The 27,220-nt window shown below is 46.6% G+C and overlaps 2 protein-coding genes and 1 long non-coding RNA gene across 13 annotated transcripts in view; 1 reads left to right on the forward strand and 2 right to left on the reverse strand.

Annotated features, from left to right (window-relative positions):
- Nucleotides 1-1,636: 1,636 nt before the first annotated feature.
- Nucleotides 1,637-18,125, reverse strand: ZC3H11A (zinc finger CCCH-type containing 11A). 6 transcript variants are annotated; one of them, XM_061362944.1, is made up of 18 exons: nt 17,956-18,125; nt 11,191-11,243; nt 10,653-10,847; nt 10,332-10,451; nt 9,484-9,607; nt 8,849-9,052; nt 8,575-8,691; nt 7,994-8,074; nt 7,501-7,611; nt 6,739-6,801; nt 6,381-6,476; nt 6,106-6,171; nt 5,079-5,576; nt 4,415-4,488; nt 3,566-3,881; nt 3,102-3,271; nt 2,436-2,503; nt 1,637-1,928 (listed from the first exon to the last, which is right to left on the reverse strand). In XM_061362944.1, the coding sequence occupies exons 3-18, from the start codon at nt 10,704-10,706 to the stop codon at nt 1,664-1,666; spliced, it is 2,427 nt and encodes an 808-aa protein (XP_061218928.1). In that variant the 5' UTR covers nt 10,707-10,847; nt 11,191-11,243; nt 17,956-18,125; the 3' UTR covers nt 1,637-1,663. The 6 variants fall into 6 exon arrangements, with proteins under 6 accessions (XP_061218928.1, XP_061218927.1, XP_061218931.1 ...); XM_061362943.1 differs by having other exon boundaries at nt 17,937-18,125; XM_061362947.1 differs by lacking the exon at nt 17,956-18,125 and having other exon boundaries at nt 7,501-7,608; nt 7,997-8,074; nt 11,191-13,592.
- Nucleotides 18,126-19,927: 1,802 nt separating this feature from the next.
- Nucleotides 19,928-21,538, forward strand: LOC133217476 (uncharacterized). The gene is made up of 2 exons (XR_009726880.1): nt 19,928-20,034; nt 21,336-21,538. It is a non-coding gene; the product is annotated as an uncharacterized LOC133217476 (long non-coding RNA).
- The window catches only part of ATP2B4 (ATPase plasma membrane Ca2+ transporting 4), a 44,640-nt gene continuing 38,067 nt past the window's right edge, over nt 20,648-27,220 (reverse strand). For 4 of the 6 annotated variants that reach the window (XM_061362967.1, XM_061362965.1, XM_061362970.1 and 1 more), the window contains one exon: nt 20,648-24,153. In XM_061362967.1, the coding sequence (XP_061218951.1) occupies nt 23,848-24,153 (306 nt within the window). In that variant the 3' untranslated portion in view covers nt 20,648-23,847. The remainder of the gene's footprint in view (nt 24,154-27,220) is intronic. The other 2 variants (XM_061362969.1, XM_061362968.1) reach the window with 1 other exon arrangement.

Genomic DNA, 27,220 nt, shown 5'->3' on the forward strand with positions numbered 1-27,220 from the left:
CTCCATAGCCTCTTTGGGCCCCATGAGCACTCAGTGACACAGCTTCTATGGCAGGTTTATTAAAAACACTGTTAACTGCTGTTGGCGTGGAACAGTGCAAGTGGAGTGGAGGCGGCGGGTCATTCACTGCCTTAAATACAATACAAATATAAAATGGGAGAATAAAATATTTACACAGAGCATGGTGTACATCAACCCCCACCTCCGGGGCCAGACCCTTCCTCACCCAGCGCTCGTGCTCCTCCTCGCTGCAGCCCCTCCATCCTTCAGCAGGGGAAGGGATGGGTGAACGCTTGCAGAACCTCAACAGCATCTTCCTGAAGTTTTGGTTTCCAACCTTTTTCCTCTTCTTGGAACGAAGACATCACAGTGGATTATCAAAGCACACAAGTGTTTTCTTCCAAAGAGAAAGTATTTACAACTGGTTGCAGTGAACGCCTGAGGGCCCCAACAGCTTCACATGAGAGCAGGAAGAGAGTGAAGTCCTTCAAAAACTTAAGGAAATAACTGAAAATCTATATCCCAGGGAAAGTGAGCACTGGGGGGCACAGACCCCGGTCTCAGCTATTGTCTTAGGGGTCACAAAGGGAGACTCCAACGCCCTGTCCTGGCTCCTGTTCCTGCATCAACCCGGAGCACAAGCCTTGGTGGTGGGGCAGAGGCTGAGGGAGGATTCCCAGGCAGGAGCAATGTGGTTGGTCCCGCAGCAGTACCAGCTTCCAAGGAAGATGCTCCCCTATGGGTTGGTGCCACGACAGCGCTTGAACATGAGTCCAAGCAGCCGCCACTTCCCAGATGATCCAGCAGTTTGGGGAGTGATTCTTGGAACAGAGAGGCACTTAAACCAATCCTTCCTTCACCAGTTTCCTGCAGAGGAATCCTGATAACCCACCCCAAAATCCTACCAGGATTCACATCAGCAAAATGCACTGTCCCCCCCCCCAGCACTGGTATAGTACAACAAAGCAGGAGGGGGTTGTGGAGCTGCACTGCAGAGCTGCTGCTTTTCACACCGGTGTCGTTATCATCCCTAAGGATGGACTGAGCCCAACCACTGCCCCTGGCAGCCCATTTGGTCCAAACCACTTCATTATCCTGCTCCCTCCCACCTCGATATTTGCATTAGGTTACCCTAACAGATTAAAGTCCAAATGATAACATACATAAATAAAACTCAAGAGTTGACATAGTAACTCCAGGCTTTAGATAGCAATTGTCCAAGAAATGAGACTACCAAGGCTTTGAAAGGTGCTGAACGTTGAGGTTTGTCAAGGAGGAGGGGGGAAAGAAGGAAGGAAGAAGCTTCAGGTTTAAGCCTTCAGAGCATCACTGCACCAGTACATCAGTTCACAACCACCAGAGTCTGCAGCTGGGGAGCTCTCTGTCCCAGAAGAAACAAGTGCTTTGTCCTCCCAATGTCGACAGCAGCCACTGACAGTCACAGAATGGATGCACAGGACCTTGACTCTGACCAGCAGGGAAATGTAGGACAACTGAGTGCAGATACTGCCCATTTCTACCAGTTGAACTGTGCTTTAAGACTCATTGCAAAGCCTCAGCTACAAAAAGGATCATCACCTCTGGGTATCCAGCAGAAAAATAGTTTTAATTTCTTAAGTTTCTTTTTTTTTGTGTGTTTGTTTTAATGTTAAGATCCTGCAGTTCAGCTGTCGATCATCTCTGACAGTTCCAAGAGGAGGTCGTCCTCATCCTTCCCTGGGTCCAGATCAATTTCTGCTTCTAGTTTGCCTCCTGAGATTTCCCAAATCAGCTTCTCAAAGTCATCTTCTACAGACAAAGGTGCTTTCCCAGCCCCAGTGGAGCTCAGCCGGCGCGTCTTCACTGCCACTTGGGACGAAGTTGAAGTTGAGCTTGAGAGCTCTGACTGTGCCCCAGAGCCTGCCTGGCTTCCCATGTGCAGCTCAGGGCTTGAAGAACAAGAGAGAGTGAATCAGTGTATGGCATTACTTAACCAGAGAGGTGGTTTCTGCAAACCAGCTCTTTAAACTTCATTAATCCCTCCTACACCTCAACTTTACACATGGTTACACCATTAATCTAAGGCTACTTTTAGGGCTGACTGTATCAGCAGACACATCTTTCTGTCTGGGGATCTCTCCATGAATACAGAACCTGGCAAAGAAAGTTTCATTTTGTGTCCAGAGACCTTTACTAATTTGATTGTAAAAAGGTTAAGAAGTCGACCTCTGGAGGCACTCAGAAACCCCACAAACTCACTGAAAGGCTGTACCAACCTCCAGCATTGGAAGGAAAGCGTCTAAGTATTCCTGCTGGCTGCTAGACAATTGCTGCAGATTAATTGCTCCTTTGGACTCCTTATCTCAAACCTCCACTTTTTCCACATGTGAAAAAACCCTTATGTTTCATGTGAAAAACAAAAATGATCAAGAAAAAGAACAAGTGGTGGCTGTTACCTGGTTTGGGGTTTTTCTCCCCTCGGTATGGAGCTGAGGCTGTCCTCTGGCAAAGCAGGAACAATGGCCTAGGAAGAAGCAAGACAGTTCTTACGATACACAGGTAAAAGACTTCTTTGTAGATTCCTCTTCTGCTGCTTCTCCCTTGGCATTGCTGAACCAAAAGCACTCCTGAAGTTAGGATTCACTCTCAGTATACATCATGAACACTTGCACGGGGTGCCCAAAGAAGCTGTGGCTGCCCTATCCCTGGCAGTGTTCAAGGTCAGATTGGATGGGGCTTGGAGCAAGCTGCTCTAGTGGAAGGTGTCCCTGCCTGTGTCAGGGGACTGGAACTGGATGAGCTTTAAAGTCCCTTCCAACACAAAGCATTCCACTATTCTATGATAAACTCAAGTTTACTAATGACTGTGTCTTTAAGAACACAGCATTAATGGATAAAATCCTTTGTACCACAGAGAATCCCAGCAGAGTATTAATGGAAGCACTGCTATTCACCTAATAAAAAGCAGGATGGCACTACAACCATTTGACAGACCGCTTTGGGATTTCAGAGGGAACAGAGCTGTGAAACACTCCAATTTTCCATCTATTCTCCAAAAGGAGGGTAAAACTTGGGCATACATTTTACCAGGGACCCACTACTGCTTCAGACACTGTCCTTACCACAGCTGCTTTTCTAGCTGGAGGCTCCTTTGTGTCACCACCAGTGGCACTCAAGGGCTTCACAGCTGCCATGGCAGAGGGATGACTCTCTGCTGCCTTACGCTTCAAGGCATGCTTTGTGGGAGAGGTGGTCTTCCCATCCGGAGCCTTCAGGCATGCCTTGGATTTGGCTAGAGGAAAAAGGAGAACTTTATCAGTCTTGCTCTGCCTCTGGAGAAAAAAAGATAACCAAGAGGTTCTCTCCAATCAGTTCCATCATCCTTCTAGTTAAACAGATTTGGCCACTACATTACACTGTCATTGCCCAGATTTCCAGCAGTACTTTCCACAGAATAAACTGTTATTTACCAGCAAGCCATAAAAAGGAGCAAAGAAGTTGCAAAAAGGAGTCAGTTACAACATGAAAACTGCCATCTTTTTTCAAAACAAGACCTAAAGGAACTCTTTACAGTTTCAACACCTACTCTTAGCTTTCCGTTCCTGGAGTGGAGCTGCCTGTTTCCCTGGTGATACAGCAGCTTCTTTCCCTGGGCTTTCAACCCCATCTTCCAGAGGTTTCACCAATGTCTTCTTCACAAAATGATGCACCGACCCTGAAGCTTCAGGGCTCCCTGATGGTGGAGTTTTGTCCTTGATGGGTTTTTCAACAGAAGGTGGCACAGAAGCTGCTTCCTTCTGAGGCTTCTCTTCTTGGTGGTGTTTCAGTTGCCGCTTCTCCCTCATTATCTCTTCAAGGTTCTTCACTTGAACTTTAGAATTAGCTGTGCTCTGATCAGAGAGCTGGAAAGAAAAAAAAGCAGTGGACTAATAAGACAAAAAGAAAACGTGAGGGCAAGCCCTCTGAAATGGCTCCATGTGGAACAGAGCAGGTTATGACCATTCAGATCTGACCTTTTTTCCATATCATGCGCCTGTAACAAGATCCATGCTGCTTTGCTATGGGAATACAAAAGCCTGCAACTCCCAACACCGCAAGCTGCTTTAACAGAGCAGAAGGCTCTAGCTGTAATTTATTATATTCTTTTTAAGCGAGAGAAACTTGAACAAAACCATTCCCTCCACATTAACATCACAGATTTTATCTGCTCTTAACTGGGTTTCTTATGCACTGTCAGGTGCAAGCAGATTAATTCAAAGCTTGAAGATCTCAGTGTTGTCTGGAAACGCTATGAAAGCAACAGACTGAAAGCAACAGACTGCTTCATTGCAGCACTTACCAAATGTGGGAAGAGCATGCAGTGAGGTGCAAACAAAATATAACAAAACTTACCACAAATGGTATGAATATATATATGTCTTCACAAAGGACTCACCTCTGCAGGTGTAGAGACAGCTTTGGGAGAAGGTCTGCTCAATTCCACCACCTTCTTTTCTTCTCTTCCAGGTGCTTTAAAACAAGAACAAAACAGTAATGATTTTATCAACAGCAGAAGTAAAGCAACCTGGTTCCCTTTGCCTCCCTGGCGTGTTCGTTTCCTCCTGGCTAGTAACGGGACAAAGGGAGAGGCTACAGCAAACAATCCCTGCAGCACTGGACCTCTCTTTATGTGCCTCCATCACATTATCTCTTTACAGGGGTTATATCATCTTAACAATGAGATCTTTAATGCTCTGTCATTTTGGACAAAAAACAGCCCTCACATTATGTTAATGTGTTCACAAACACATATATCGAGAAGTTAACACATACCAAAGAGGAAGGTAAATGTGGATTCAGCACAGGGAAGATCCCATATCACAAACAGCAGAAAAAAAAACCAACCCAGACAAGAGGAATTCAACTACAAAGCTCCCCAATGAACAAAGTTTCCAGTAGGAAATCCAGAAAACGTATGCAATTCATGGGAATATTCCAGTACTTTTTTACCACTGTAGCCTTAACTCTTTTATCCTTTAGTATACACAGAAGGAAAAAGCAACACAAATGCTGAGCCAACTGGATTTGCTTAACAAGGGAAGCAGGTACCAAACCATTACCTATCAGCTTGGTGATCCGTAACAATCTCCTCCCTGTTGGGGCAGGTTCGGGTTGTGCTGGTGGAGCTGGCCCATTTTCTCCACTCTGCTGCAGTCGCAGAGCTTTCTCCTGCTTGATTTCCTCCAAGGTTTTAATACGCACTTCCCCTGGCTTGGCTTTCCCTGCTGGCTCTGCCAGAGGCACTCTGCTGGGCACAGATGGAGCCAGCACACTCTGCTTCCTGGGCTCTCCCTCAGCTTTTGTCTTGGGAGGAAGCTCTTCTGGTTTTTGCTTCTCTTCTTCCAATCGCTTCTGGTTTTTCTCAGCCAGGGCTCCTGAGACAGTTTTGATGCGAACTGCAGGGGAAGGTTTTGCCCCCGAGCTGGGATCTTCTGCTTTACAACGCCCTTCAGCCTGGGCTTTAGCTGGAGGTTCTCCTCGTCGCTGAGAAGCTCTCTCAAGGCGAATTTCTTCCAGTGTTTTCACATGGAACTCTCCTGTCGGCTTAGCAGCCTTCTCTGGCATCACCAAAGAAAAGCATCAAGATTTCAAGAGAGTCCAACAAGACGTAAAGCCCCCCCACATTTGTCACAGTACTAAGGAAAACCAGGTTTGAGTGTTCCCAAGAATGCACCTTTAAGACAGTATAATTCTGCATAACCTTCTCCTCCTTTAAGCCACCTGTATTTCTGCAAACCAGTGCTATCCAGAGAGCTGTGGCACAAAGCCCCATCAGTGTATTTTACTTTGTTACTTTCTCAGGCTTTCTCTGTCAGCATCCCAAACCTCTGCCCCTGGCAGTGGTTCTATTCCACTTGTGCTTAAGCATCCTGCAGCTTCTGATGGCTCGCAGCAGGAACATGAAACCTTGAGGCACAAGTGAAGAGCATACACAGAGCCAGAGCCAGATCTCTGACAGCAGCCAGCAGGGCAGGTTCAGCACTCAAGCAAGAGGAATCAGGCAGATCAGTTAAGTTCCCTTTTAGGGCTGTCTGAAAGTTTATGGAATGAAAAAAGGGGAAGGCCTATTTAATACCCAGTTATTACCTGTCTCTGTGCTGGTCTGTTCAGAGGGCAATCCTAGCCTCTCCTTCAGAGACTTGGGGACTTGAACTACAAGACAGAAGAGAAAGAGTCAGGGAGACTGCATAAACCTCAATTTTGTGTTCACATTTTGAAATGAGACAGGACATCTCTGGGATTCCAGGCTACCTCAAGCCCTCAACCAAGACACACAAAGAACCATTAGAAGAAAGGACAAACAGAAAACCTAACCTAGACAATCTGCGCATCAAATCCAGATGTTAGGTTAGTGGCTGTACCTCTTTTGGGGGCTTTGTCAGCATTCTCCAACATGTCTATCTTCTTCCCCAGCCTTTCAGCAAGGTTGCGCTTCAGTGGAATGACACTTTTAGCAGCTTCAAAGAGATAAGAAACAAGACTTACTTCAGGAACATTTATCTGGAGGAGGATTTGAGAACACCCAGCCACAAATTTCAGTTCTTCCAGGTATATTTTCTTGTACTTGCCTCTCAGTTGCTAAAACAATTTGCCGTTTCTGCAGTCAGTACAGATCTCTTCCAAAACGTATTTTCCTCCTTCACGCAGCAAATAAAACCCCTCAAACCCACTCACATTTAGATAAGGGCAACAAAACCACAGCTCACAAAAAGCTCTTACCTGTGGAGGCTTTCCGTTTGCTCAGTCTCTCAGCAATGTTCAGCTGAATCACAGGCTCCTCCCCTAAAACAAAGGGTAATGTCTAGCACACAGAAACCAGGAGCCAGTAAAAGCATTGTCTTTCTAGCCTACGTCCCCAAAAGACACTCTTGTAGCCAAGACAACACAAGTGAATGGCTACCAGTTGTAGTTTTACACCTTTTTGCCTTTAAAAGGTATTTGTGTGGATTTAAACACTACCATTTATATCACTCATATCACTGCTGTATGCAACTGTCACTGTCAGCCTCTTCAATGCTTCAGAAACTGGTTACCTGTATAACACCATCCTCTAGAGGTCTTCCCTTCAATTTTAACCCCAGTTATCCCTTCATTTGCACACTGACACTTGTTTTGACATCAACTTCTCTCTCTGCACTTAACCCCAGCACCAATCCTGTCACACTCTGTCAACACATGCACTCATTCACAAATCTCACTCAACTTCTCGACTGAAGTCAAATTAAGCACGTTTGAGAGCCTGTAGGATGGTGCTAATGTATGATTAGCTATGGCTTGAAGTCAGGCTGTTAAAAACACTTCTTGATCTTTTACTGCAGCACAACTGAGCACCTACAAATGCTAAATCTTTTCCTTTAAGGACAAAGGCATGGTTTTAATGAGAAAAATTCAGCCAGCAGGCTAATGTGTCTGAATTATCTTCATTATTAGTTAAGCTTTTGGTTTAGAAGCCATGAAATGGCAATGAGTCTTCACTGTTACCTTGCTTTGCAGACAGCGTTACAGTTCTCACTACTGTCCGCACATTCTCCTTTTCCGGCACAGGAACAGTCCGAGATTGGAGGGGATGAACAGAAATTCCTGAAGGACCTTCTGGATCAGAGCAAGCAAAACAGAAGGATGCTTAGGAAAAGAATCCAACCAAACAGAACTATCACAAAGAGCAAAGCCATCAGTTATTCATTCCTGTCAAACATACAATGACCAGTGCATTTTGCCTCCGATTTGCCCTCAGACTTACAACCTAGAATACCAGCTCTCTGAGCTTAAGAAAACAGGCTGCGTGCCTAAGTAGCACAGGACCTCCAGCTAAACATGGAATTCTGGCCCTCAAGCAGCTCTCAGCTGCAATCATCTCCCATCCTGATCCCAACACTGCAAAGGGTTGTATTCCCTACTGCACAGCCAACTATCCATGGAATATCAGAAGGATAAGAAAAGGCAGAAGTGAAGGAAATAGGGGCTATTAACTCACCACCTTGTTTTTTTGTTTTCTCCTTTAGTTTCTTCAATTTGATTTCTTCAAGCGTTTTTATTCCAAAATTCAAATTATCATCTGAAAAAACAAACGAGGCTCTGAGAAACTGAGGCTGAAAGGCACACACAGAGCCTCCAGCTCAGAACCTGCCCAAAGTGTTTTGAATAAACCCTGCCAACACTCCCCTCAAGTAAAAAAAAAAAGCCATACAACAGATGGCACTTTGGTAAGGAACTGGCACCTTTCTCCTCCCACCTTACAGGGTAAAACCTACAGTTTGCAGTATTTTAATCCATCTACATATTAGATTCCTCTGTCATTAGATACAGCTTTCTACTGCTTGGAAAGACATCTTTGCAGGCTTTCCAACTCCACTCTGTGGCTCTATTTTGTTCTATACAAGTAAACAAGGAGGAGTTTACCTGTCTGAGCAAGGTACATGTGACATCATTAGACAGGAATGAGCTCATGGGAATACCTGACTGCTGACCCTGTGTTCTAATGCAGTTTTAGAACATACTTTTAAGTTTACTGCACAATTCTCCTTCCAATCCCCCCTATTAGAGCTGTTGGGATACCTTGCTTGGAATTAGCACTGGATTTCCTAGTGGAAATTATCCGCAATCCATTATGGGTTTCTGTTGTTGGTTGCTGGATGGCCATTTTAATGTCATCCCCTTCTTCAGAAAGCTGGTCTGAAAAGCAAAAATAAACCTATTCAGTTGCAGAATAGGGATTAGATGGGATTTCTCATGCTTATGCAGCTCACCCAATGACATTTCAGTCCATGATCCACTACACAATTCAGGTATTCTGTGATTTACACATTCACTTAAGAGGAAAAATGCTCACCATCATCATCTTCATCATCATCTGCAGCATTGATTACAACTGGGGGATGTGTAGGACTTGGGACATTTTCAGAGTTTTCCACTTTCATCACCCCCCTCAGCTGGGGAGAGGGATTTGACTGAACAGAAAGTTTGTTTTGCTGCAGTGACATCTGAGGCATTTTAGCATCATCTTCCACAGACTCAGGTGGACTTGGAAGTGTAGCTAGAGGAAGAGGAAGAGCAGCTCTTATGCAGCCATTTAGAACTTTGACCCCAATGTTGCATTCACTGTGTAGATATGGCAGATAATCCACCTCACTACTGGATTCAGAGTTTCCTATTCCCCAACCCAGGTTACACTATGAGCAATGTTTCTCGTCATGCACAGATCTCAAGCCCCACCACCCAGAAAGGATTAAATGAGGGGAAAGCAACCTGAAAGGCAAAGATCCCACAAAGCACAGAGAAGCTGAACATGAAAGATAAGACTAAATACCAGAATGACATGCTGTTTAGCTGAGCACCTGACTGCAGCCTCCTCCTTGCACTCATAAACTAGCAGTTCCTTTATGTGTTCAATAGGCATTGTACCCACTTGTAAGCAATACTCAAGATTAACTACTCAATCCTTCAAGAAGGACCCAAGAAACTCACTTTTGCTCGGAGGTAAGAAGAGTCCATCAACGTAACGTCCTTTGGTGTGATGAAAAGCGCAGTTGGATTTTTGGCAGCCCACTGGCTGGTTCTCCCAGTAGCAAGGAATCTCACTGCGTTTCTTCTGAGGACAAAAAGAAAGCAAAGCTCGTGGTGACACTCACCCTGATTTGCAAAGACACATTTCCCACCACAAGTGGATCACAGGCAGGCTGTGCAGTGCTGAAACATCACTCCAAAGGTCAATTTATCACTAGAAGTACTTTCACTATAACAATTTAGCCTTAGCTAAGCTTAGCTGTATCAACAGCATATTACCTACCTTTCCTACCCAGTTTGAGCAGATAGGCACTCTCACACATCAATTCACATGGGATAAAATAACACAACGTGCGAAATACTGGGATTATTCAGAGGGGAAAATGTCTTCAATTGCTCAATTAAATCTACCAAAGTTTATCTTCAGAGCCTTGGTTCCTTCCCATGTTTTCTCTACATACCCTGTACACCCCAAGAGGTTAGAATGGCATCAGATCAAATCCAGGGGCCACTATGAAGCCCAGCCCTCAGGAGGTGAGTGCAGGCTGATTGCTGCCACCCTGCTCTACCACATTCAGGCAGTCATATCAATGTGGTTGCTGTTTCCTCTTAAGAGCATAATGTCAGCAGCTAATACAACAATTTCATGCTGAGATACGCGTAAGAAATTGATCTTTTCCTTTCCCAACTTTCTCCTGCCCCCCAGCATCATTTTAAAGCAATGTAAAAGCACATTCAGTCCACCTACATCAATGGAAAACTGCTTTCAGCCATTTATTTTGAGAACATATCTTTAGGCAAACACTCACATCGATTTCCATGTGTCTGAACCTGCAGATATTCCTGAAACAGCGACCCTCTTGCCAGAGTGTGCAGACTGTTTCATTTCCCAGAGCAGCTTCGCAGTGGCGGAAGGAGCAGCTGTCTCCCTGGAGCCAAAAGGGAATCAAAAAGATAAATGAAACAGTACAGCCTAAAAAAGACACCCATGATCTCAGAACTGGCAGCCAAGACTAACTGCTTATTAAGTTAACAGGAGTCTGTGGGTTTCTTCCCACTCTTTCCCCTCCTCTCTTAAAACTACAAAGAAAAAAGAAACCGAGCCCAAAGCAAAAGAATCCCAAACACACCTTGTTACACGTGGAATAGAAATAGAAGTAGCAGTCATCTCCTTGGTTAGACATAATGGACAAAGCCTTAGTATGGTTCTACAGATTCACTCAATAGGGACTTCCTCCAGTCTTCCAGTCTGAAGCTGGCTTCACTTTCTTGGACTGAAATCTTCTACTGGCTTGATCAGTGAAATCTTCTTTTTAAAAGTAACCCTAAAGGAAGGCATCAAGTGAAAATTAATGGAGGAATGTGCATTTTTCCAGCTGCTTCCTGCTGATAAAATTAGTCTCTTAGGAGGGGGCAACATCTTGAAATCAGCTGATTACAAAACTATCCCAATACTAAGTGAAGCTTCATGGGTTTTGTCAGCAAGCATTTCTGTGTCCTTAGCAATAGCTACATGCCTTAGAGCACAAGACACTACTGCTGGAAGCCCAAGTCTTAAAAATGTGGTCATACATTTGAGTTATCAGTCAATGGTTAACTAGTAATTCTTATATAACTGACACAGTAAGCTTTCTATTCCCATCCCCACAGATCTCCCTGTTCACATACCTGGCCAACTTCAGCAAAGATACGGATCTTCAAAGACTTCCAGTTAACTTCTCCTGTAGGCCGAACCAACACTGAATCCGTGAATTAATAATAAAGGGGTTGAAAGACTTTTCCTCCTCACATTGCCAAGGGAACCTCTCATCCACAATTCAAACATAGGATGTGCTTTTAAACATCTTACAACTAATGGAGGAAGCAAGTCCATTGGAATACTGTCAGACTGGAGACAGCCAGGGTTAGTTAGCTCTTCAAAACAGGAAAAAACAAAAAAAAAGAGGAAAAAAAAACCAAAAACCAAAAACAAAAAACAACCCAGGGCATTTAAAGATGAACTCGTGATTCAAAGTGGCTGCAAAAATGAGGCTCCATCTTCCACAGCCGGGCAATTGCCATTTTAATTTGGTTTGGTTTTTAATTTAAAATGCAGTAAAGTTGCAATTTCGGGTCTTCAAGATTTCTTCACCTATTAAGAAAACACAAAAATCTTCCCCCATCTTTATGACCTGTACAGCAAAAAACAGACTTTGTGTGTATAAATCCACAGATATGTATATCCATACACATCCGGGTTTATACACACAGCAAGAGTGAGGGGTAACAAAGTCAGGAAAGGTGAGAGGAAAAATGTGAATTTGGGGCTATCTGCCACAGAGGAATGCAAACAAAGTCTCTCCTTTGGAAGGAACTGGCAAAAATCAAAGATCTACAGAACATTTTGATGACTATGCCTTTGAGGCTGATGCTTTTTATAGAAAGAAATATGGAACAGGAGTGATCTGAGGCCAGCACACAAAGATGCATAGGTCTGTACATGCATACAGTGGAAACACACACACACGTGCACAGTACGTTGTATGATATCCGAGTGGAGAACAGCTCTGAGCCCCCATCAGCCACGTCGAGTTGCAATCAATCACCAGCAGGAAGGCAGCAGGTCAGGGTATGACAAGCTTTGGGAAGCAGGGAAATGTTCACTTGGCCAGTGGCATGGCTGCATGATGCTAACAATTTGGAATTCCTTTGGTTTTAGGAAAGAATTTGCTTTCTTTTCACAGCAGAGCAAACAATATGAATTTGCCATCATATGTCGTTCCCTAATCCATATATCCATCATTAGCCACTGGTGTAAGGTCATGGGAAGCTTGGAAAGATGGCTTAGGTCCAATTCAACAGGGATGATTTTTTTTTTGTGCCACCAGAGCTGAACTGATTTTATTTAGCTACAAGCAATTTGTTGTTTTTTCTTTTTTAATGTGAAGTCAGATGCTGTGATTCTTATTTAAGATACTAAATGCCATAAAACCTGCAACCAGACCAGATAAAGTTCAATTTTAAGTGATTCTGACCCCTTTCATTAAAATGCTGCACATTTCTGTGCAAAGTGCTTCTGAGCCTTTTGGACAAAACTGAATGAAATAGTTCTTACAAATTAAGAATAAAAGGTTGGAACCTTTTTTCTCACACAAACACTACTGAATTTCCCAGGATATGTTTTTTTTTTTTTTGGCAGGGAATTTTCCCAAATCTAAAACAAAGAGAGCAAAAGTTGGGTTCTCATATTAGTTACTGGGTTTTGACCGCTTGACAGAGGGAGTAAGAGCAGTGGTTAAGTGCAAGGGCTTCTTCCCTTCCTCAGTATCGATGGGACTATTTGCTTTTGACCTTTAGCACCTTCCAAAACAGACTTGGTGTCATACAGATCCCTGTGCATCTACTGCTAAAAATTACTGGTGCTCCTTCATGGAGAGCTTTGCCAAGAAGCCTTTCTCCAAACGTGTTCCAAATACCATTGATAGTTCAATGAGATTTCAAGCACGACTCTAGAGTCTGCACAAGCCAACAAGGAAATAGATGGCAATTGAGGACCACTGCTTTGCTGAGCAGAGCCATTCAAACACAAATGGGAAGGAATTCACAGTCTAGAAGCATTTCTTTTCCCTAGGAAGTGAGAGACACCTGTACAATGCAACATTACTTTATCCACCACCATGGGGGAGAAAAGACATCCCCTTGGAGCAGCTCAGCACTTTGCTTGCTGCCTTCTATATTCCTGAGCAGACTTCAAGAGCTGTTCAGAATGTGAATGGATCTTGGTTAAGGAATGGGAAAAAAAGCAAAACTTTAAAAGAAACACAAGAGAAAACCACCAAATTTCCCACCCACACACACAAAAACAACAAAAAAAAAAAACCCTTTCATTTTAAAAAAGGTTAACTTCAAACCTCTTTTGGTTTCTTTTTTTTAACCTTGGAGCAGTTAACACACAACCTGAGCACTAAGCAGAGATCAACTGAACTAACCCCTGAAACTCTGAGTAAAAATGAGTAACTCTGGAGCACTCAGCAGGTCTCTCATGGAAGCTGATGAGAATTTTAAAACCCTTCCCATCCCTGTCCCCCCGAAATCTATCCAAGATTTTGTTTGAAAAGATTTTGAACTCCTTTAGGAAAAATAAAAGAACTACAGATGCAGTAGGGGTGGGGGTCAGCATTTTTTGTGTCAACAAGTACTATGAAGTCTACCTTTGACCAAGGGAAGATAAATGTACAAGGAGAGTCTGTAGCTTGTTTTACAAGCTTGTCATTCTTGGAACTGAAGAAACAGCCCTACTCCCTGGTCTGACCCTCCAGCTTGCTGCCCTGCCTTTGTCCTGGATCAAGGAGAAAGTAGGGAACAGGATGGTTTTGCACTCCAACAAATGCATGAGGAAGTATTACTGCATCTACCTAGGGGCACTTTCTGGTTATAAGGTATGAAGTATTTCACTTGGACAGTCTCTCTTGCTGCTCTACCTTGTGCCTTTAACCTCTTAAAAGATAATAAAGATGCTTAACACCCATGTTTGCTGGAAAAGTTGGATGACAAGGAAGGAGGAGCACCAGGAACTAAAGTGCAGAACAACCTCTTGCTAAAACATCTCACTCTCTGTAAATCTAAAGCTTATTTGTCCAAAGCAGAAGCAGAATACTCAACAATCCTACTCTTTACATTTCTTTTAGTAAACTCTAGCTGTTAAATACTGCCTAAACATGGATTGCAGGCATGTGCTGAGTGAGGGTGACAGCACTCAAGAGCCTTGCAGAGCAAAGACCACAAGGCTGCCAGCCAAGAAAGCAAAGGTGAAAGCAGATGGATTGGCCCAGCTTCCTCTGCCAGAGTCGGGATCATCTTTCATTGTGATCTCTGAAAGTCAGAGCCATGAGTTGTAGTGTGAGTTACTACTACCAGGAAGGCACAACTGCCCCTCACTAGAGCAATTCTGTTTGAAGATGTGCCACTTCAGGGATCTGATTGAGGACATTCTTCCTTAAAAGAGGCAAATCAGTCTGCTCCTGAAAGAGCTGACTGGCTGTCAAAGAATAACCCTGAACTGAATACAGATGCAGAAGGGATTATTCAAAGCAAGGATCTAGTGAGTGGCCAAGACAAAGCAATCAGATCTGAGCTCTAAAAAAAAACCAGTTTCACCCATTTCCCAGTCCAAGGGTGACAATAATACCTTCGAGCTGAAAGTTTCTACATGCTCTGCAAAGCCAGAAGGCCTGATGGCAGCAGTTGATTAAGAACTACAGTTCTCCACTGGCCTCCACCTGCAGGGCAAGAATCCTGCTCCCAGACACTTGTGACTACTGGAATGAACTGAGAATAGCCCCATTCTGCCTCAGGGAAGGATGCCGCTCCACCTTCTGCTGGTTTAAAGTCACTTTAACACATAAAAGGTAATGAAAGGTTCACTGAACAGCAATTTCCTGCTTCAAGTGATCCTGTGGAAGATGGTTTGAATGCTGGAGTTCCTGAAGAATTTGATGGGCCTTAGCAGTATGATGGAGGAAATCTCTTAAGTGCCCGATAACCTGTTCTCAGTGCTCCTGTGCTCAAAGTCCTAAATCCTTAGTTTTAACCTAGCACTGTGTGTACAAGCTCAGTGGTGTTGTCAGGAGCTGGAAAGCCAGTGAGGGATTAAGGGAAAGCCACACATTAATTTGGTCACTTGGTTCTTGTAGGACACTTCCTACTGCACAAGTTTTAGTAAAGCCAGGGGGAATGAGCTGCTTTCTAAAAAGGGACTTCTGGTGGTGCAGTGTATCCAAAGATCTCCAGTGGGCCATCACTGTCAGGTTGTCTGCAGCTGGTTCAGGGTCTACGTTATCAACAGTTAAATGTGTATTTTTGTGTTATGCTTTCTCCAAAGCCATGGAAAATGTTTCTTCTACAATGCCATACAGTCACATTAGAGATGAGAACCGACAGTCTAGTGCTACAATCTGTATGAACTTCTAGTAAGTTGGCCTTCAAAAAGAGTATCTTCAGTAATTAATTTTATAATAGTTCTTTTTATCTGTTAAAGTGTATTTTCATATCTGAGCTCCTTCAGAGCAGCATGAGGTTGAGTCTTGAATCCCATGGGAAAAATTCATGTCGTTTCTCCTACCAAGCACACACTCAGTAGGCAAAGCTGGAACAGGAACAACCAAGCCTAAAGTTGTTAAAGCACAACTAAGCCTATCTGAGCTCAATGCATCACCTTCACAGAGCAAAAATTCACGAGAAACAGTAGAAAAACCCAGAAGTACTTCCCAAGCTTCAGGTTACCAGCAGCACCATCACACAGGTCCAGGACATATGGTCTGCAAGCATTGCTGAAGTGCTGAGGCAAGTCCCTGCCCAACACTGCAAGGGAGTGTGCCAGGTATGCTGGGGGTCAACTGAGAAGTTCCACACAACAGATGCATTTGTTCTAATTTCTGGCATCAAAAGGCTTTTGGCAGTATTGCTTTCATGAAGTAAACTTCCTCTGTCTTCTCCAGATGCTCCAGAATCCACCACTGCTGCAACTGCAACGGCTATGCCAGTATGAGCCATATCCATGGCCAATCTCTTTGATAGCTCCCATTTCCCCAGGCACATTTGCAGTCCACTCACCTCCTCTTCCAGCTGAAACACCAGCCCGCTGGCTCTGTCACAGCATCACTGCCAACATGAGAGCTTCGAACACACATCAACCTCCTGCTGCTAACATCACTGTTAACACATCACCAGGGAGATGGCTACACACTCTGCACGGAGATGTCAGCAAGGAGTCAGTGTCCCCAGACAAGTACCCGGCTTGCCATGGATGGTGTGGGGTCTTTTCATGTCCCACAGCTGAAGTTTTTGCTCTTCCTCCAGGCAACCGTGGGTGCTTTAACAGATTGTGGTCCATAAGGAAGCTCCTTCCATCCTGCTCAGACACCAGGCATGACAGCAGCACACGCAGGTGTAACAGTACCTGCAGGTCCCAAATCCCTAACTCATTTTTACATAGCACCAATTTTTAATGTGGTGGCTTTCCCTTAATGCATAACCCCTTCGTTCCTGTATTTTTAGTGGGTAGCTCTCTATTATTCTCTCTGTCCATCAGCTTTTCCTCCTAGTTGGCCCAATGGCCATCAGGAATCAATTCCAAACTAAGGAGACTGCTAAAGCTGCTGCAGCTGCTCCTGGGTGAGACTTGGGATACTTAGAAATAGAGAAAGAACAAGGGTATTTTAGCTGAAACCAATACTAGGCCCTGGCAGCAATTTACTGTGATGATTCACCTCCCTCCCCAAGTGTTGCATTAAAGCTCAAAAAGAACCAACTTCCCCTGGAAGCAGCCATTTGAGCTGAGAAGCGACAGCAAGAGGAAGTTTTCTCCAGACTGGCTTTCCTCCTGGAACAGCTCACTATCCAGCAAGAAATCCAGCCTATCTGTTCAGCTCGAGCACTCTCAGGTGTGCCCAAATTCACCCGGGTGCCACAGTGGTGCTTCTGATACCCTTTCAAAACCCCCTGTCCTCAGGAGATCTTCTTTTAGCAACCAAATAACACAGTGGTTTATATTAGAAGCACGGATGGCCCAGAGCTCCATCTCAGCGTCCACCCCAGAACACCAGCTCTGGGAACACTCCATGAGCTCCCAACACTGATCCCTGCAACAGCAAAAATCACTTTTCACTTGCATTATGAACATGAACGTAAGAAAACAGAAACCTCTCGGATCCACTTCTTAACAAACAACAACAAATGTCACCCAACTGGGCTCTTTTAAGCAACCTAAAGGAGAAATTAAGATGACAACCGGGTGCATCCAGAGTTAGTCAGATCCTGAAGGCAATTAGTTCCTTTAGGAAACGGTGGAGCAATTTGTCGGATGACTACATTACAGCACGCCCCTTATACGCATTGCTACAGAAGGCAGGCACAAGGGTTTAACTGAAAAAAGCATACATATATAAAGCACCTGCACTGGGATCTTCAACTCTGAACAGCCGAACCCTCCCGGGGCTGCCCAAGCATTCGGTTTCCCGGGAGACCACCGGAACGGGGCGGAAGGGGCACAGCCAGGCCCTACAGAAGGGCTAACGGCGGAGGGGAGGGCCAGGGTCGGGAACAGGAGAGCTGCGGCCCTGTAATGGGGGAGCGGGGCCTGGGGCCTACCTCGAGCACAGGGGAAGCACTCCCCGTCCCCAAAGTCCCGCGGCGCCGAGGCCGGGGAGAACGCCTCCTCCCCCTCCCGCTGTCTACGGAGAACCCGAACTGCCCCAGCACCCCCCTTCCATTGCCTACAGACACCCCGTTGTGGAGGGCTCAGGGCCGCGGCCTGGGCCGCCGACCCCGCCGGGCCCGGGGGCCGCGGCCTGCTTCCTCCGAGGGGAGCGCAGAGGACCCGGTGCTGGTGAGAGGCCATTCCCCAGCCCCTGCGGTCTATGAACGGCTCTAGTTACCGGCGAGCGGGGACTTTACCGAACCCCAGGGGACAGCCTCTGCCGCCGCCGCGTCGCCTCGATCCGCCGGGGCCGCCGCTCGGGCTCCTGCCGTCCCCGCTGCCAGCCCCAAAGATGGCGCCGGGGACACGGACAACGTCAGGCACCCACTGCCAAGATGGCGGACGGAGCGGCTTCACAACCGCCACTTCCGGCCGTTGGAGTCGATCGGGGCGGAGCTCCGCCCACTGAGGCGGCAAAGAGAGGTGGGCGGTGCCGATAAACAAGGCGGGCGGGCAGGAAGCGTAAAATGACAAGCAAGCGGGCGGGCGGGTTTTTTTTCCCTTTTCTCCTCCGACGAATCCCAGCGTTTCCTTTAAGCTCCAGACAAATCCCTTCGCCATGGTGGGAATGGGATAATTTCCCCCCTTCCCTCCATCTTTAGCCTGGCTGCGGTGCCTTGCACCCAGCTTCCAGTTCAAGGTGTGCTCCTTGCCCATCATGGCACCAAGCCGTGGTGTCTGAGGGAGCCATCTCCTTCCTTGTGGCAATGCCTCACCTCAGAGTTGCTCTTTCCAAGCTGGACCCTCTATTATGTTTTAAGTCTGTTTTCCCACTGCTCGCCCTGGGCCCTTGGGACATGTCTGAGGTCCTGGCAAAGGAGGGAGGTGCATGGGAGGATCCATGGTAGACCATAGACCTCAACCTGCCTCCATCCTGGTGTCCTGGGTGGTACAAGATGGCATGGATGCTGCACAGTGAAGCTTTTCCCCCATGTTCGTGTCACCCAGCTCCATAGATCAGTGTTGGCAAGGTTTGGACTGAACCATCCCTTCAGCCTTCCCCCAGTTCCATCTTCTCATGGCTTGGCCTTGGTGTTACTAAAGGCCCAGAGGAGCAACCAGCCCTCCATTGAAGGCAGGGAGTCAAACAGCCCCCCTGCAATAAATACGCTTGGGAACTGAGTATTTCAGGGGGGTTATTTCCCATTGTCCTTCTTATCTGGGCCTCTATGGAGGCACAACAGTCACAGTAGGGAGGGAGGACACGGCTTGAAGCCAGTCCCTAAGAGCTGGGGATCACAATTTCCACCATGCAGCACCTCAAGAGGTGACAGCAGGGAAGGGGACAAGGGAGGATCTTTGCTCTAAGGCAGCTCAATGCTGGTTTGGATGTCACTTGACAGCCAAGTGCTGGTCTTTGCTCAGGGATGGGATGCTTTTGATCCCCATCCCTCTTCCCACCCCACAGGCCCCAATTCCACGCTCCAGCTTGCTCCGACGGGAAGCCTGAGCATCCTAGGAGAGGATGCGGGATGGATTTCACAAGCTGGTGGACACGCATCAGGTACATGTGGGCACATTTTATTCTCTGGATGCACTTGCGCAGTGTTTCTGCTCAACAGCCAAAGCTTTATTGATTCCAAACCAGGACCCTTCTCCCCCTTCAGATTTCTATGTACCCCCTTTTCCCACCCCTCAACCCCTCTTTTGCTTCCACTTGGATTATTATCCCTGCTTGGAGTCTGTTGTCTCAGAAGCCACCAACTGACAATTCATTCAAGTTTGGTTTTTCTCCCCGAGAACCATATAAATTACATGCAAAACATTGTACATAGAGATTAATATCAAAATGCATTACAGATCAGGTGCACTTGAAGCTGGACTCTAAGATATGGCAAACACACCAGGGTACATATTGCTTTGAAACCACCATTGTTTTTTTGTTTTAATGTCATGCATACCACATAATAGTCTTTTGTTTTGTATTTTTGGGTTTTTTTGTACAAAAATACCAGTGCTTATTATACTTAGTTACTGGAAAAGAAGAAAAGAAACTCAGGTCTGCGTGCCCTCTTCAAAAGAAAGGTTTGTTGTGAGAGCATTGGATAAATATATATACACACACATAAATGTTGATTTAATACTGTATATATATATATATTTATTTAAGGGGAGGAAATAAACTAAAGGCAGTTTTAGCCATGGGCTTTGCTGAAGGAAAACTCCATTCTGTTGTTGAGGAGGAGGATAACAGAGGCAGAGCCAGAGATCAGCCAGGCTCGGTGGCAGGGTAGCAGAGAGATGCTGGAGAGGAAGAGCCAGGCATTGCCCTGCAGGTAGGAGAGTGGTCCCCCCCATCACCGAGCCCCACTGGGGAGAGCTGGGATGCAGGAGGATGGTTTATGGGTTTTGTGCTCCATGACTTGAAGGAGCTGGAAAAGGAGTGAGAAGTGATGGCAAACAGGTACATCGGTCCTGCACCAAGAGGTACAAAGCTTGCAGGGACTGTTCTTTGAGGTGCTTGGTCCCCGCAGGAGGGCAATGGCATCCCTGGAGCTGGGATGGGGCTTTTCCATTCACCCCTATGGCGTGTCACCCCCGAGAAGCATTTCTGAAGGGGCTGAACACTACAGGATGGCTACTCCTCGACTGGGGAAAGCCAGAGGCTGCCCATGCTAAAAGTTGGTTTAGTTTTTTTCCTTCTTGAGATTGTTTCAAAACTTTCCTCCAAGCTTATTGCACAAAAACCTTTGAAAATGAAGTAAAACCCCTGTGCAAATCAAAGGAAACCTCACCACAGAATGCAAATGCCTAAAACTGCCGGTTCAGCAACGCACACAGGACGTGGTGTAATGTCTTTGGTACCAATCTGCCAATTTATTTCACATTAAAACCACCACCATCACCACCACCAGCGACCCTACTGTTATTAAGAACTGGATGCAAACGTATGTTCAGAGTGTTTTAATAACAAAGCATTCCAAGGCAAGTTAACACGGAGCACAGGGTATGACTTCGGTTCCTGTCGGGCATGGCACTCTCCCCCCGTGCACACTCGTGGCAGTTCAAACAAAGCAGAAAATAATAATATATATATATATTTCCCCCTTTTCAAGGCATGGTGCAGAGAGTCCCCACAAGTTCATGCTGCTTGACCATGCCTTTCAACGTAGAGCACCAATCTCCCCCCACTCTTTTGTAACATCCTCAATAACTTAACCCAATCTGCTGCCAGTATATCACAGAAACTAAATAGGAAACATAGTTTACAGGGAAAAAACAAAAGGATGTATGCACAATAAACGTTTGATACTTTAAGCAACCAGCCATACCAACATAATTTATATATATATATATAAAAACCCCATTTCTGTCATCCAACTAACATCTAGTATAAAGATGGCTGCTTGGAGAAAAGGAAGCTGACTGGCATCCGCCTGTGAACTGCTGTCACACAGCCACACGACTCAAGGCTTAGTTAGTTTTTTTGTATTTTAAACAAAATACATATGGCTGACGTAAAAATATCCGTTTCTGAGCTAAAGAAAACTATATTTTTTTATATCTTTTTTTTTTTTGCATAATATTTCTATAGAATTCTTCTTTCTCCCCCACTCCCCCCCAACATGGAAACTAGAACAACAAAAATAGATCAACTCAAGAACAACCAGACCCTTGTGGCAACCTTCTGGGAGTGACTTTGAGAGCCTCCAAAGTTGGCTTTTTGCTGTTGGTTTAAGTCTTTGCAACAGGTCTGAGGTATTAAAAAAATATCAAAAGAAAGAAAATCGGTGCAATTCCCCCCCCAAAGTATTTAATAAATATTTCTGTGTAAGAACACCGTTTTTTTACCTTTTTTTTTTTCTTTTTTCTCAAATATTTAACATAGAAAAAAAAAGTGATCTTTGAAGCAATGTCACCTTTAATACAGCCCCAAACCCCACAACCACCCCTTTTGGCTCTCCTGTCACCACTTGTGGGTAATGCCCCCCCTGCCCTGCCCAGGGTAGGTCTCAGCTCATGTATGAAAGGAATGGGGAGGGCAGGGGCCTTGACACTGAATTTTCAATTGAGATGGGCAGTGGTGGCAATTTCTTCTTGCTGTTGGCAGTGTAGAGCCCAGCCTTCACCCCCTTTGCCAGCACCGAGGCAGGACACCTGGGAGAAGGCCCTTTCCTCTGGGCAGGAATGGGGTGAGCTCGTCCTTCCCTCCTCCCACCCCAAGGAAGGGACGAGGCGGTGCTGGGCTGGCAACAAAACAAAGACACTTGGTTTGTGTTGGTGGTTAAGGAACACTTATTTCTTGGCAAAGTACTGGGCCCTCGCGTGGCAGGTGGTGCTGCAGGCAGTGCTTGGAGAAGGCACGGGAGATTCTGCTGTGCGTTCAGAAAGGAAAGGAAAGAAGAAACCAGCCAGCCCCACCTCTCGCTCAAAGCTCTCTGCTTCCAGGGATGGAGGCTAGGCAAACACAATGATGTACAGCCAGTTACAACCACATTCTCTCTGCTTCCAACCAAGCCAAGCAGGATGAAGGAGAGAAAGCAGCGGAGCTTCCTCCAGCCCTGCCTGCCTGGGGCCAGTAACCAGGGGTGCACCAGCAAGGGGAAGAAACTAAGCCTAAGCAAAGCAAACTGCTGCCTCCTGCTCAGTCCCATGGCTTCACGAGAGGGTCAAGTTCAGAGGATACTGAGGGCCTCTGGTCCATTAAAACAGGACTGCTGCCAAAGAGTTACAAGAGACCAAGGTGAGGCAGGATGCAAGGTGAAGAGATGACCTTCAAGAAAGTAGGAAGTGAGGCAAAGCCTCCCATGCAGCACCTTCACTGGAAGACCTGCAGCCAACCACCCAACCTGCACCTCGGGCAAATCAAGGGTCCTGCCATGGGTGCTAGAGCTTCCTCCCCTTCCACTGGCTAAAGCCTGAACCTGACTTACCCCTTCCACAATCAAGAGGCTGACCCACTGGAGTGTCAATAAGCTGATGCTTGCTCTCCACTCAGCCTGCTAACGCTTGGGCAGCGATGCGCATTGCTGGTGGACATGGCTGGAGCATCATCTGGTGTTCCTCAGCAGTTAACTAGAGCTTGTACTCCAAGGCAAAAGGATTATTTAACCCAACAGCACAGACATGCCAGAATGGGTAGAAGTCCCTTTGCTCTTGCTGGCAGGAGCTGTTCAGCCTTTGCAAGGCTCTCCCCTTCACAGCTCTTCAAAAGCAGAAGAGATGAATCTCTAAGACTCCCCAGGAAGGAGCCCTTCTCACAACCATGGGCTTTTTCTTCACCATCCTTCCCCTGCCAGTTCACCTCCACCATGCTTTGTAGAGAAACCAGAAGCTTTTACATCCAGCAAGGTTACAGCCAAGTCACCTTCATTCCTTATCTACCAATGACACTTTGGAAACAGAGAGAGGAGTGTGTGTGCACACACATGGAGGAGGAACTGCAAAAGCTAGGTACCATTTTCAAGGTGGAAGACTGGTGTATACATCCCTGTATCTGTCAAACCTGTGAGTAAACACCTTCCCCTGGCTGGGTTGGTTTTTCATTTATTTGTCATTTCTCCCCCACTTCCCACTGTGGAGTTCTTGGGGGCAAATCCCACAAGCAAAGAACAAACCCCAACATTAGAAGAAAACCCTAAAAACCACAAGTGGTTGAAAAAAAACCAACCGAACCCTAAAAGAAAAAGAAGAAATAAAAATCAAAGTCTCAAATGCTCCCAGCCCTGAGGCTGAGCACGTGCGTGTAAGACTACAACAACTTGAACTTCTTTTGAACATGCATTTTGCAACGTGAACCCCCCCCCCCCACCAGACACATGGAGCCCAACTCTCAGAGAGGAAATAACCTGGCTGCTTCACTTGGGCGAGTACCACTGAAAATGAGGGATGGAGATGCATAAGTTTGGCTTCGCCGCTCTCCCAACACCCAGTATGGTGGTACTCTGGTTTCCACTGCTAAATAATGGTAAAAAAAAAAAAGAAACAAAAAAACCCCCAAATCAAAACAACCCCCCCCAAAATGAAACACCAAAATGATATACGTATGAGCAGTTTGACACGAAGTGACCGCAGTGTGTGATCAGTTACTGGTGCCGGTGTCACACAGGGCGAAGGTAGAGGAGGAGAGGGGGTTCAATGTTCTAAGGTCAAACTGATGTCTCCAAGCTGTGTAAGGGGCTTTCGGGCTCCGGGACGGTGAGCTCAGCTTGATCGCTGTCCACTGCATTGTTATTTCTGTTGAGGGGTGTAGATCCACCCAGGATACCCCCACCTCGCTTCTTGAGTCCGTCAGTCTCAGGGTCGTCTTCAGCGCCATCAAGGAATGGTGTTCGAGGCTCGTCTTCCTCCAGGATGAACTCTGGGTGAGTCATGAAGTTATGGATGGAGCTTCTGGATTCGGGTTTCTCGAGGCCTTCGTACAAGGAGCTACGGAACGCATTCACCACTTTGATCTGGAGGAGGCGAGGAGCGTGGGGGATAAACAGAAGAGGGGTTAGTACCTGCTATGAGGGGCCAGAGCTCCCAGGAGAAAGGCAAAATAACTCATAAAGACACAAGAAAACAAAAAGCACAACAACAACAACAACAAGAACCACCACTGAGCAGACAGCTAAGTCGAAATGAAACATCTATGGTGAACTAGGAGGGCCAACATGGATCAGACTCAGGCACTAGGTGTGTGATGGGGAATCAACCGACTATGGGGCGACTTCAGAAGCTGCAAGAAAAGATACAAAACAACTCAAAACCCACGACCAACCCCCAGATCACTTCCAATGAACAGAAGCCAAAATGCATTAGTTGTCATTATGGGTGTGCACGCGTATCTGTGTGTACAAACGAGGACAAGTGGAACTACGACTCAAAAAAGAGGTGGGTTAGACAAACAGCAAACAAAAACACTACTGTGGAGCCGTGTGTGTGTGTTCTAGTTTGGGTTTAGACCCATAGAAAGGAATGGGCTTCAAAAAGGTGTCACAAACTTTTCAAGCCCATGTGAAGCAGCAGGTCCAAGTGGATGCCATGAGCACTAAAACTAGACCCAGCTAAACATGCAAGAAGGAAGCCAGATCTGTGTGAGTTTGCCCACACGGCTGCCACCTGGATCCTGGGCTGGAGCTCTGGATCCTTCCCTACATGCTGAAGAAGACCCAGCAGTTTCCAAAGGCTGTTGTTCTTTTGGATGCTCTGCACAAAAACTGATCTCAGACTCTGCTAGAAAGCCTGGCCACACATCCATAGGCTGCCAGCCCTGCCACAAGCCAGACTCAATGTGTTCCAAGCAGATCCAGAGCCCGGTTTGGACAACTGGGGTATGGCTCTGCTACCTCCATAGCACTGGAAGGGAGAGGTCTGGAAACAAGCAAGTGGTGGATTCACTGATCCCTCCATTTCCTCCCGAAATCCAGCCTTGAGGCCTCCAGCTCTCGCCCTCCCTTGCAGCCAAGTCACAGTTTGGATGGATGGGTGACAAGCATCAGACCCAGTGAACAGAGGGGCAGGAGGTGGCAGCACCATGGGGCTGCAGCAGAACTCTCTGCCCCAGTACAGCCACCAGCATGCATGAGCCAATGACTTGTGCATCCCAAGTGCAGCAGAGCTCCAACTGTCTGGGGTGAACTGGGGCTATCATCACTCCAAAAGACGTCAGAAAGCATCAACTGCAGGAGAGCTATGCAGTATGTGGGGTTCTGAAGCAGAGCTAACAAACCAAGCAGCTCAGGGTCTCCCAAGGGAACTGGGACATCTCCTGCCTTTCTAGAGGAGGAAGCTACTGACAGCATTGTCAGCAAGCACAGAGCATCCTGCACAAGCTCTCATGTGTCTTATGACAGCAAGAGAAGTCTTTACTCTGTTAAGCAGAGGTCATCTGGGACCAGGAGATCTGCTCCACTTCTCCTCTGGGTAGGAAATGCCTCCAGAACACTGTGAGACTTTGTTCAGCATCACTGAGCACAGCAGGGACATTGGTAACACCTCCCTGTAGCAGTGTCAGTCATCCTGCTCCATCTCCTGCCCTGTGGAAGCAGCAGGAGCTACCTTCATCTGCTCTCAACACTCAGGGAACCCAGTCCCCACTGTTTTCCCTGCATGGTATCCCTGGGGACTGAAGCTGGGATGCAAAAGGGAGGAGATCACACATCCCACAAGAGGGCTGCTCCTCCACAGCATCCCTAAGCTACACCTTGAGAACCTCCCCATCACCCAGCCACTTCTCAAGGAGTGCAGAGCTGCTGATTCAGATATCCCCTTGCAAGCTGATGAGGCAAATAAAGATGTTTGTTCTGCCACTTCTATGTGAATGGGCTGCAGATCTGGTGGGTGAACAGAGAAGACACCCTTCTTCTTGGTGAGATGAGCTGAGTTAAAGTGTCCACCTTGGTCTGGTACACGGGCAGGATAGGAGGGAAGTCACCAACCAGCACAGGCAGCGAGAGCCTCCTGGGGATCTCTGGTATCAGCACAAGCAGCATTCACAAAACCAGGCCAGAAAGGTGACCCAAAGAAGAGTCTCCTGCCTGGATCCCTGAAGGTTTTACCTGGGAGATGCTCCAGGGCTCCCCTCTTGGGAGGGCTGAATCCAGTCTCCATCTGGCTCAGAGATGGTGCTGCCCTACCTGGGGCAGCAACGTGGCACCCTCAGGCACAGGCTCAGCACATCCCAGCTGGAAACAAACACCCCAGCTCTGCACACACCAGTGGAGCTGCATACGCACACATGAGCGGGATGACAGGCACTCATGAGGAGATGAGTGTGGGCCAGGTACCCCCCGGGATGCTGGAGCACCAGCTGGCCTGCAAAAGTGAAGGTTCCTGTAGCTGGGAACAGATCCAGAGCTGTGTTTGATGCACTAAACCCCACAGTCGGATCCTGGATAAATTTGGTGTTTAGTGTGAACACACAGCACAAAGGAGACCACCAAGCAGGCCGCCTTCAACCAAGAACCTGTCACATCTTCCACACCTTAATAGCAATTTGCAAGCACTGATAAAAGCCCCTGCCCCTACAATGCAGTGTGCAAACCCAACTGAACCAACCACAACCAAGAGAGCCCAAGTGAATTGGGCAGCCTGGTACAAGCTTAGAGGCAGGAGTAGCTTCACAGAAGCCCTTCCTACCCCACCGTCTCAAGCACTGGTGAGTCCAGACCCCATCTACCACATCCCTGCCCTTCAATAAACTCAGCACTGCTCTACCAATAAAATTCAGCCACAGCTTTCCTCAAGCTTTTCTTACTTTGATTTAACCATCTCTGTCAGCAACTGCTGTGAAATTAACTCAGCTGTTCCCTTGTCAAAGGAACCCAACAGTAAGGAACTGCCTTCTGAAAGAGCAAAACCAAAACCAAAATCCACCCCACCGAGCCAACATCCCACCTCCCTCCTTTCCACCCACAACCTGCACAACCTCCATCCTTCTCATTTCACACGAGCGCTGCAGCACCACAACGTGCTGGGCAAATCCCACTGCTCACATGGAGATGGGAATGACATCTTCTGTGGGAAGCCAGCAGCAGC

Source organism: Neopsephotus bourkii, unplaced genomic scaffold (assembly GCF_033783945.1).
Source record: "Neopsephotus bourkii isolate Nb327-2 ecotype Australia unplaced genomic scaffold, CSIRO-AGI_Nbou_v1 NB_1139, whole genome shotgun sequence".
NCBI lineage: Eukaryota > Metazoa > Chordata > Aves > Psittaciformes > Psittacidae > Neopsephotus > Neopsephotus bourkii.

What these genes read in the sequence shown, in the direction of transcription:
- ZC3H11A (XM_061362944.1), bottom strand. Translation starts at nt 10,706, where the DNA reads ATGTCTAACCAAGGAGATGACTGCTACTTCTATTTCTATTCCACGTGT. An exon ending in GAAAACAAAAAAACAAGGTG is followed by an intron (nt 7,612 to 7,993) that starts GTGAGTTAATAG and finishes GCTCTGATCCAG; the next exon opens with AAGGTCCTTCAGGAATTTCT. An exon ending in AACGCTGTCTGCAAAGCAAG is followed by an intron (nt 6,802 to 7,500) that starts GTAACAGTGAAG and finishes CCTTTGTTTTAG; the next exon opens with GGGAGGAGCCTGTGATTCAG.